The sequence below is a fragment of the Crinia signifera genome, chromosome 6 (assembly GCF_055691185.1).
Source record: "Crinia signifera chromosome 6, ASM5569118v1, whole genome shotgun sequence".
Lineage (NCBI taxonomy): Eukaryota > Metazoa > Chordata > Amphibia > Anura > Myobatrachidae > Crinia > Crinia signifera.
This window is the reverse complement of record NC_139222.1, coordinates 275,780,041-275,791,566: the sequence shown is the minus strand read 5'-3', so window position 1 is coordinate 275,791,566 and position 11,526 is coordinate 275,780,041. Positions and strand designations below refer to the sequence as shown.

General features: G+C 50.1%; 1 protein-coding gene across 1 annotated transcript in view; it reads right to left on the bottom strand.

The window, feature by feature from the left end:
• Positions 1 to 252: 252 nt before the first annotated feature.
• The window catches only part of LOC146007290 (killer cell lectin-like receptor subfamily F member 2), a 238,243-nt gene continuing 226,969 nt past the window's right edge, over positions 253 to 11,526 (bottom strand). The window contains exons 6-8 of the mRNA XM_083145635.1: positions 1,186 to 1,337; positions 974 to 1,086; positions 253 to 792 (exon numbers count right to left, since the gene is read on the bottom strand). Coding sequence (XP_083001761.1) covers positions 675 to 792; positions 974 to 1,086; positions 1,186 to 1,337 — 383 coding nt within the window. The 3' untranslated portion in view covers positions 253 to 674. The remainder of the gene's footprint in view (positions 793 to 973; positions 1,087 to 1,185; positions 1,338 to 11,526) is intronic.

Below are 11,526 nucleotides of genomic sequence, written 5' to 3'. Positions count from 1 at the left end.
TTTACAGACAGTCAAAGGTATGAGGGCCCTGCTCGCAAGCTTACAATCAGATACAGTAGTAGCGCCATAATGGCAGTCGTACATGGGTAAGAAGCTGTATCAGTGCACATAACGCACGCTGCTATCACGTCTCTCCCTTAGCGCAGGATACTGTATGTATTTGTATGTTGTTTTGGAAAATAATTTAAGAACAAATGCATACCTCCCAACTGTTCCGCTAATTGGACACCATCCCGTTTTCCCAACACAGGACACAGTGTCGTGCATGCTGGGAGGGGGGAGCCGGCAACAGCCTCTATCAGTGCACTGAGGGGAGCTGGGGGCTGCCTAGCTGTTTGGGGAGCTATGGGCACACCCCCCCCTCCCAGTGCTAGGCCACACCCTTCCACCTGATTCCCCGCCTACACCTTCCATGGCCCTGACCTTTTTTGGGCCCGATTCACAGCAGCCCAATGTTGTATGCTATTGAATTGATTTTTTTTATGTGACTTGTCAGAGATCTTGGATCAGTGAGACACATGTTCTGCAGATGAGGTTTGCAAGCAAAATGTGTTTAATGCGCAGTTGTTGTTGTTTTATTTTTAGTCCTATTTGGAACATACATCAGATGTCGGATATTTATCTTTAGCCATAAATGATCCATCAGCATACAGTATTCTCCTATTGCAGCAATGTCACACCATCACTGCTTTCCTCTGACATGTGAGTGTATGTGCAGAATTACATACACCAGTATAATAACCATATATATTTGTTAATGCACAGCTCCCCCCATTGTCATTCAGCTGGAACCTGTGTAAGAAAAAACAAAAATACAAAAATAAATTCACATTAGAATGTGTTGGAGCGAGGTTATAAGAATAAACCATTATACAATGGTAACTGTACTGACAGAAGCTGATGTTCATGTACACGGCCCGGATTACAGGTTATTGCTAGAACAATGGCTGGGTGTAACATCGGAGTCACTTACAGGCTGGTGTTATAGTGCCGACCATTCACCCATCTCCACCCATCTCCAGCCTGGTATAGTCCAATCCAAATATTGTCCCCTGTCTGTTTTGTGAGATTGTGTCTTATAAATGCCTAGAACACAGTAATACAACACGGTGATTGATTAATAATGAAAATAATATCATATATAAGATTATTACTGAGCCTCAAAGTAGAGCACAGACCGCTCACCTGCTGTCCCTGGTCCTCTATGACTGGTAGGTGGGCTCCCATCACCTCACACTGCTCCTGGCTCTGCTTCCATGTCCTTCCATGTGTAGCATCTGAATAGTAATAACAGATGTCCCTATACCTCAGCCAGTTCTCAGGACACAGTGCGCACCCTGTAACACACAATTGTCTTTGTAATGTTGTCTTATTATTATTCTACAGCTTTACCAGGTTACATTTTGTCTTTGGTTTGCATTGTAAATAAGGCATCAGAGTCCATTACACCCAAACATCAACATTATTTTCAAAGATGAGATCTACTAAATTTTGTGACATAGGGCAGTATTCAATGAGAAAAATTTGCCGTGTTTTATGGCGAGTTTGTGCTTTTCTCGCGTTGGACGGAGACTTTTGCTCTCAAAAAGTGAGCAACCCTATTCAATGTGCACTTCTCGCCGTCTTTCTGAGTGATTTTCGCCGTGTCTCTCTGTGTAGCAATTCTCCATCTTTTCATGGAGAAGTGGAATGTGAACTATTAAAATAAAAGTTTTTTTGTTTTAATTTTGGTGTAAAAAACTCAGGAATTTTATTCTGTGAAGGGGCATGCTATTTTTATATATATTTTAATTTAAAAATAAAATAAATATATATATATATATTTTTTACACAGAGCAGCCAGCAGGGGGCCGGGAGCCGAGCCGCTCATTAGATATTCATATATTCACTGCACCCGGTCATTACATGCATGATCGGGAGCAGTGAAAATACCCGGTCCCCTGCTGGCTCTGGGGGGGGGGGGCAGCTTGTGCTGCCTGGGTCCCAGGGAGCCCACCTCACCCCCCCCCCCCCCCACATACGTTCTGGGGCAGACAGGGAGACTTCAATCTTCCCGCCTGCCACCGTCCCACAGCTCCCTGCCTGCAGGGGTTAAGATTCGCCGCGAGGGGCAACTCGCCCCTCGGACATTGAATACAGAGAGAGCGAGTGGCAGCCAGCCCTCCGGAACACAGCGAGTGTGCAGCGAATCCTAAACAGGATTCGCTGCACACAGCGAAATTTCACATTGAATACTGCCCATAGTGACATAGGAGTAGATTTATTAAAGTGTCTGCTCTTTATCACCGGCCAATCAGCTCCTACTTGTCATTTTTCAAACCAAGCCTGTAACTTCACAGTTGGAGCTGATTGGCCGGTGATAAAAACCAGACTCTTTATCACTTCACCGAGCTTAATAAATCTGCCCCACAGGGTCTTATTCTAGTTCACTCTGTCTGACAAAATCCTTCTTAGATGGACAAAACCATGTGCACTGCAGGTGGGGCAGATGTTACTTGCAGAGAGAATTAGATTTGGGTGGGGTTTTACTTCCAGTGAGATCTATATTGTAGTGTAAAAATAAAGCAGCCAGTATTTACCCTGCACAGAAACAAAATATCTCACCCAACTCTGCGCATGTTACATCTGCCCCCCTGCAGTGCACATGGTTTTGTCCATCTAAGAAGGATTTTGTCAGAAAGAGTGAACTAGAATAAGGCCCATAGTTTGTGAGGTTGAATAAAAGATGTCAATCATTGTCCCGTATCTAGAACCTTCCTACATATTCAAAAACATTTTTTTGGCCAAAATCTCTGTTCTCTACATTTGACCTAATTAATTGTTGCATCTCTGGGTGTTTTTCTCCGTTAAAAATGCATCTAACCCTTTCTGAATTATATTAAGTGAATCAAACATCACAACCTTTTCTGGCAGAGAATTCCAAATCTTGACTGCCCTGACTGTGAAGAATCCATTCCCTCCCCAGCTCCATAATATCCATTAAAGGTGTGGTGCCCAGAACTGGATGCTGAATTCCAGGTGGGGCCTTTCTACCCGGGCCCGAGCCTGTCAGGGGGGCCCTGGTTAGGGCACAGCAGTGGTGCAAGTATGGCGGTACGGCGTAACGCTAAAACATATGGTGCCGGTACCCCGTACCGCCATAACAAATGACCCCCGACACTCACTGCACAGCCGGTGCCTGAGGCGGCGCGCAGGGTCTCCTGTCTCCTCTCCTGCCGTTATAGCAGTACGGCTGCATCCCCACTGCGTGCTGTATGCTGCCACTACGCCTGTTAAACTGCCTGACAGGCAGCGACGCCGGAAGCCCTGTCCAGCAGCTGATAATGTCCCCTCCGTCCCTCTCAGTAGCTGCAGCACAGGCAGGATGGGGTTTCTGCTTACATCACTGCCTGTCTCTCCCTCCGCACGGGCTGGTGCTGCTGCATGACATCCTCCCTCCCTGCTATGAAATACTTTCTGTTCCTGCCGTGCTATGACTACGAGGCAAGGAACTCAACTCCCTGCACCATACCTCCCAACAGTCCCGATTTTAGCGGGACAGTCCCGATTATCAGGGACTGTCCCGCTGTCCCACCCGCGGGCGGCAGTGTCCCGCGGTGTGGGGGGGCTGTTGGGAGTCCCCCCCTGTCAGCTGCTAAGCAGCGGGGAATAAACGCTGTGTGCATGCGCACAGCGTCTATTCTCACAGCCAGGGGGCTGGGGGCATGGCTAGAGGCTCACCGAGCCTCTGGGTCATGCCCCCATAGCGGCAAAATGGGGGCGTGGCCTCGCGGGAGAGCCGCGAGTATAGGCCACGCACCCGAATTAGGCCACGCCCCCGAAAAATTTCGGCACGCAGCAGCGTCCCGCCTGCTGGACTCACAAAGTTGGGAGGTATGCTGCACTCGGGTTACTGAGCCCCCCCCCCCCTTCATGCTGCTGCACGGAGCCCAGCAACCACACCAGTGAGTATTAACCCACTCACACCCTGGTTATATACTTACAAGTGTGTGTGTGTGTTTTCATTTTTTTTCTACCAGAGCTAAACATTGTGTGTATTTGGACCTCTACCTGGGGCAGTGTGTATTTGGGACCTCTACCTGGGGCAGTGAGTAACAGGGGTCTACTTGTCGCAGTGTGTAATGGGGGCTTAACCTGGGGTAGTGTGTAATGTGGGCTTTACCTGGGGCAGTGTGTAATGGGGGCTTTACCTGGGGCAGTGTGTAATGGGGGCTTTACCTGGGGCAGTGTGTAATGGGGGCTTTACCTGGGGCAGTGTGTAATGGGGGCTTTACCTGGGGCAGTGTGTAATGGGGGCTTTACCTGGGGCAGTGGGTTAAGGGGTACTTAACCTGGGGCAGTGTGTAACGGGGGCTTAACCTGGGGCAGTGTGTAACGGGGGCTTAACCTGGGGCAGTGTGTAACGGGGGCTTAACCTGGGGCAGTGTGTAACGGGGGCTTAACCTGGGGCAGTGTGTAACGGGGGCTTAACCTGGGGCAGTGTGTAACGGGGGGCTTAACCTGTGGCAGTGTGTAACGGGGGCTTTACCTGGGGCAAAGTGTAACTGGGGCTTTACCTGGGGCAGTGTGCAAAGGGGGCTTTACCTGGGGCAGTGTGTAAAGGGGACTTTACCTGGGGCAGTGTGTAACGAGGGCTTTTTACCTGGGGCAGAGTGTAACGGGAGCTCTACCTGGCGCAGTGTGTAACGGTAGTGTGTAATGGGGGTGCTACCTGGTGCAGTATAGGGCCGACAAACCGAGATTTTTTTTTGCCCCCCCCCCCCAACCGAAAAAACGTTCTGACTCCCCTGTTTGCAGGTACTTTACAGCAGCAGGAGCCGCAGTATCTCTGCATGGGCGCTGCAGCCACTATATTTTGCACCATTATATATATATTTATATAGAAATCCGCAGGGATGTTGCGGCATAGCAGGGAGCGGTCTCTCGCTCCCACTATGCCATTTACATGAATAAACATTACATATCTGGAAACCCCCCTTTGGAAATCCTAACAGCACCCAAACTTGCACCCTTTGAGGGTTGAAATAACAAACTTCACACGTCTATGGGGCAGCAAGCACCACTTTTTGTGTAGCTTTGGGGGAGTGCCTTGCCCCTGATAAACCACGCCCCTCAAATGGGACCACACACCTTTTTTTTGTCGCAAATGCATTATGGGTGGTCTGGGACCACCCATTACCATAATTCTAGATTCGCCTATGTCCCCAGCTATATAGCGCTGGTGCCTGAAACCGGGCATCGTAAGCAGCAGGAGGTCAGTGCTCTGAGTGCTGCGCTGCTATTCATGTCACTGGGGGATAACGGAAGGCATTGTGACACACAGTCCCCCTCCCCCCATGTACTGTCACCTCACTCTCATGTTCTGTCACTCCATTACACATACCTCTGTGCTCTGCCATTGCCCTATGTTCTGTAACAGTTACAGAACCTTCTGTGTTCTGACTGTCACTCTATCAAACCCCCCTCTCTCTCTGTCCTGTCACCCCACCTTGTGCTCACACCCTTATCTGGGTACTGTCCCCCCCCCCCCCCCCACCTGTGTTCTGTCACTCCCCCCCCCCCCTGTGTTCTGTCACCCACCCTGTGTTCTGTCAATCTCACTTCCTTCTCTGTGTTCTGTTATCTCCCTTGTGTTCTGTCACTCTATCACACACCCCTCAGTGTTGTTACTCTCTCTGTGTTGTGCCACCCTGAAAATCCCATGTTGTCACTGTGAGACACCCCTCATGTTTTATCATTGTGTCACACTCCCCTCTGTGTTCTGTCCCAGCCAGGGGTGGAAGTGTGGCGGTACGGGGTTGTACGGCGTACCGCTATAACATATTGCGCCGGTACCCCGTACCGCAATAACAAAATTCCAACAAGCATGTCACTGCGCATGCGCAGGTTTGCGCAGTGACATGAAGCCGAGGCACGGTGGCAGCACGGGCGGCCCAGTGAGCAACGTGCAGGAGAGCAGCAGGGGGAAGCAAGAGCTTATTGGGGAAGCCGCTGTGTTCCGCAATCCACTTCCCGGCAGCGGACAGGAGGAGGAGCAGGCGGGGCTTCCCTCTCATCTTTCCCCGGCTCCTCCCCTCTGCTTCCTGGATGACTGCCTGGGACTCTGTGTGCTCTGCTGGAGAGGCGGTGCCACCGGAGATCATCGCCAGGCAGCCGCGGCGTGGATACAGAGACAGCTGAGCCCTGCCTGCAGAGAGAGCAAGCCCATCTCACCCTGACCGAGTAAGTAAACTTATGGTTCCAATGCCCCCCAGTCTGTCACCCAATATCATCCTGTTTCTATATTCCTGTTACCTCACCCACTATGTTCCTGTCACCCACTAGCTACCTCACCCACTATGTCCCTGTCACCCACTAGCTACCTCACCCACTATGTCCCTGTCACCCACTTTCTCTGTCACTCACTAGCTTTATCACTCACTATCTCCCTGTCACACACTAGCTAAATCACCCACTTATCTGCCTGTCACCCACTATTACCATCACCTTTATCTCCCTGTAACACACTATCTCTGTCACCCACTAGGAACATAACCCAAAGTGTACCTTTCACACACTAGCTACATCACCCACTTATCTGCCTGTCGCCCAATATTTCCATCTCTTAACGCAAGAGCTGTCCTTTGCCTTAATTATCGCATATGTTACAGCATATGCGATAATTAAATATGCGATGGGCAGCGAAGGGGGGCGGAGATTCTTAGAGAATCTCCCCCTATCTCCCTATCAACCACCAGCTACATCATCACTATCTCCTTGTTACCCACTATCTCGGTCACCCAATATTTCTCTATCACTCGATATCTCCCTGTCACCCTCTCCCTCCTTGTCACCCACTATCTGTCACCCTTTACCAGACACCGCCTGTCTCTCCCACTGTCACCCACTGCTTCATCCCAGTCGACCAGTGCACCCCCCCATTTTCACATATGCAGAAGGACATGACTGATGTGATGGATGCTAGAAGGGATGGAATATCTTTGAAGGTTGTGAAAAGAACCCAAAATATGGGGCCTTAATACATAATGGAAATGCGTCCAGAAGCAGTGTATTATTTGTAATAGGTATTACGGTGTGTGGCATGTGTAATGGGCATTACGATGTGTGGCATAATGTGTAACAGGCATTATGGCATGGGTAATATGTATTGGGTGTGTGACATGTAACTGGCAGTCCTGTGTAGATTTTAGCCACGTGACTTCGGCGGGCAAATCCCTATTTACGGTTTGTCTGGCTCCTACACTTTGATCCTGGCCCCTACATTTTGTGTTCAGGATGCAATGCACAAGCCCAAACAGAAATGTCATTGTGTTCTAAAGTTTTGTCATGTAGCCACTCCCCCTTGTGTCATATGACCACGCCCAAAAACCACAACCATTTTTCGGCGCGCGGCACAGTACCACTAAGAATTTTTTTTCTACTTGCACCACTGGGGCACAGAGTTTTTTTTAATTTGGTGGCGAGTGCGCCGGAGTCAGCTGTTCAGCAGCAGCATAGGGAGTGAAGATGTGGACCAGTGTGGAGGCAGCAGCATCACAGAGGTCCTTCTGTGTCGTTCCGCTCTCCGACTCCAGGGCCTGCTGAGAGCCAGCCATGTGACTTGGGAGTTAACCGTGGCTCGGCGACAGGAGGATGCTTAGGGTTGGTAGTCCCTGGGTGCCAGGAGGAGCTGGGTCAGAGAGAGGCCACCTTCCATGGGAGCACCACCCACTTCACAGAGTCCAGCCCGCCCCCCACATTCCCATCCCAACCGCCACCAGCAGCAGCAGGTGCCGGTGCCATGTCTCCAGTCTAGCAGTCCCAGACCTTGTTCCCTTCCCATGTCCGGGTCACTGTGTTCCAAGGTGGAAGGTAGGTGGCTGGTTGTTCTGTGTCTGCTGCCTCTCTGCATGCTGCTGGGGCTGAGATCCAATTCTGGAAGTCAGCATGTAACCTCTGGCAGAGAATGATAACCCCTGGCAAAGAATGTAAACCCTGGCAGAGCATGTAACTCCATGGCAACGAGCATGTTAACCCCTGGCAGAGCATGTAACCCCTGGCAGAGCATGTAACTCCGGGCAGAGCATGTAACCCCTGGCAGAGCATGAAACCCCTGGCAGAGCATGTGACCCCTGGCAAAACAGGTTAATCCCATGGCAAAAGAGAATGTTAATCCCTGGCAGGGAATGTTAACCCTTGGCAGAGCAGGTTAATCCCATGGCAATGAGCTGTCACGGTCCGTGTGTGTCGCTTACCAGTCTGGGTGGTGCGGCGGGATTTGGTCCAGGTGCGTGGTCTCGGGCGTCTGAGCAGAACGCCAGGAGGACGCGGGCAGTCACCCGCTCTGACTGGTTGTCTTGGGCTGGCGCGGAGTGCCCTGTCCCAGTTCCTGAAGCTGTTCCTTCACTCTGGATGCGGGCACCGGCGGAGCAGCAGCTGCAGTACTTCCGGCCGCCTGTGGGGACTTCACTGACGCAAGGCATACTACCTCAGGCTCTGCCGCAGCGTCTGCACAGCAGGCGCCATCTTGGTGAAGCCAGCCAATGCAATCCAGGCTGAAGTCAGCAGCCTATCAGCGAATCCCAAGGGGGATAAAAGACTCATCTTTAAACAAAGCTGGCGCCAGTTCTTCGCTTGTCAATCCTGACTACCTGTGCACTTTCAGCGTCTTGCTCCAAGTGCAATCAGTCTGTGTCATCTGTGCACCTCCAGCATACTGCCTCAAGGTGCAATCAAGCCTGCTTACCTGTGTACCTTCTGCCTGGGTGCAATCTGCAAGCCACCTCCTGTGCACCTTATGTTTGGGTACAACCTCTGCTATCACCTGTGTATCTTCAGTCCGGGTGCATTCTGCAAACAACCTCCTGTGCACCTTCCGTTTGGATACAATCACCACCAGTCTCCAGTGTACCTTCCGTCTGGCTGCAGCCTGCACACCCCCTACCTAGGTGCTACCTACTGCAGTCACCTGTGTATCCTGGTCTTGCTACGACTGGCCCTGATTCCTGTTCATCATCTGGTCCTTCATCATCTACCCCGTGGCTAACTTCTACACGTCAGTGTCCACCAGCCCCAGGCTCCTCCCCGGTCCCGTATGAGAAGGACTTATATCCGTCCCGCTATCCTGCAAGCTACCCCGGTTCCTGGTCGTCTCCCGGGTCCACAGAATTCCCAGGTACTGACAGAAAGAACTGGCCAGATGGACTCTGCCTCAGTTCAGGAACTAATTAACCGCTTGCAAGCCTTAGAGGAGGGTCAGCGACAAGTGGCTCAGGCCATGCAGGGAATTTCCCAGCGTCAGGACTCTCTTCAAGCATCATTGCCTCAAGCTCCGCCGACTCCTCCTGTCATGGCTCAAGTCAGTAACCCTGCTCGACCCTCAAGTACCTCTGTCCTGCATCTGCCAGCCCCGGCTAAATTTGACGGTACTCCTCGAGCCTGCAGGGGATTCATCAACCAGTGCGAAGTACATTTCTCACTCCAACCCACAAACTTTCCTACAGATTTAACTCGTGTTGCCTACATAGTCTCGCTACTGTCTGGGTCAGCCCTGGATTGGGTGTCTCCCCTATGGGAACGTTCAGATCCTGTACTCACTAACTATTCGAACTTCATTGATGACTTTCGGAAAAGTTTTGATGAGCCCAGCCGGGTGACCTCAGCCGCGAATGAAATTCTGCGCATACGCCAGGGTACCAGGTCTGTTGCTCAGTATGTTATACATTTTCAGACTTTATCCTCTGAATTATCCTGGAATGAGGAAGCCTTGGTGTCGACCTTCTTGGCAGGACTTTCTGATCGTCTTAAAGACGAATTGGCAACACGTGACCTTCCCAGCACCCTCAGTGCCATCATTTCCCTCTGTAATAAATTAGACCTCCGGTTTCGTGAGAGACAAGTTGAGAGGTCCCGGCAAGAACGGACTCGATCTGTGATCACTCCCAGATTGGCATCTTCCGTTCCACCCCCCCGCTCCTGAAGAGCCCATGCAAGTCAATAGGGCCCATCTGTCTCCTGAAGAACGACAATGAAGGCAACGCCAAAATCTTTGTCTTTATTGTGGAGAGCCGGGGCATCTTATTGTCTCCTGTCCACGCCGTCCGTAAATCCGTTGGTCCTAGCTGGTCCTGGAGAAGCCAGGCTAGGATGTGCAGATATTTCTCCACTCAGGTCCGATTCACTTTTGTCTTTGCAACTTTCGTTACCTCAGGGACTAACCAAAGTACAAGTCCTCCTGGACTCTGGAGCAGCAGAAAATTTTATGTCTTTAAAATTTGTCAAGCAGCATCGTCTTGGAACTGTTTTGTTGGAGCAAGCCTATTGTCTTTCTGCTGTGGATTGCAGCTTCCTTCCTTCAGGGGTCAGTTACCCACCGTTCTGTCCCGCTCTCAGTTCAAGTCGGCTTACTGCACCGTGAGTTTCTTCAGTTCTTAGTAATCCCGAAAGCCAGTCACCCGATTGTTTTAGGATTTCCTTGGCTTCAGAGACACTCCCCTTATTTGGATTGGGGAACTATGCAAATCCTATCCTGGGGTCCTGACTGTCACCAATCCTGTCTTCAAAAAATCATGCCAATCCAGACCACCGCTACTGCTGGAGCTTCACTCTTGCCCTCTGCCTATCAAGCTTTTTTGGACGTCTTCTGTGAAAAATTGGCAGATAAACAACCTCCTCATCGCCGATGTGACTGCCCAATCGACTTGATTCCTGGAAAGACTCCTCCCAGAGGTAGAACATACCCTCTTTCTCTTCCAGAGACTGAAACCATGGCATCATATATTAAAGAAAACCTTGAGAAGGGGTTCATCCGACCATCTTCCTCTCCAGCTGGAGCGGGGTTTTTCTTTGTAAAGAAGAAAGACGGTGGCCTTAGACCTTGCATTGATTATAGAGCCTTCAATGACATCACCGTAAAAAATCGGTACCCTCTTCCCCTAGTCACAGAATTATTTGACCGGATCAAAGGGGCTACAGTCTTTTCTAAGCTTGACCTCAGAGGGGCCTATAATTTAATCCGTATCCGTGCTGGTGACGAATGGAAAACTGCATTAAACACAAGGGACGGTCATTACAAATATTTAGTGATGCCATTCGGGTTAAGTAATGCACCTGCTGTTTTTCAAGAATTCATGAATGACATATTCTGTGATCTTCTGTATTATTCAGTCGTAGTTTATCTGGATGACATCTTGATTTTTTCTCAGAATCTTCAAGAACACCGTCTACATGTCAAGGAGGTACTCCAGCAAAAATCTATTGTACTGCAAATTGTCCAAATGTGAATTTGAAAAACCCTCAGTCGCATTCCTGGGATACATTATCTCTGGTTCTGATCTTCACATGGATCCGTCTAAAGTGAAAGCAGTCCTTGATTGGTCCCGTCCTACTACTCTCAGATCCATTCAACGTTTTATTGGATTCTCTAATTATTACCGAAGATTTATCAAAAACTTTTCTTCTATTATCAGTCCTATTATGGCCCTCACCCATAAAGGGGTCAATGCGTCCCAGTGGTCGCCTGAAGCCATTGCTGCTTTCCACCGGCTT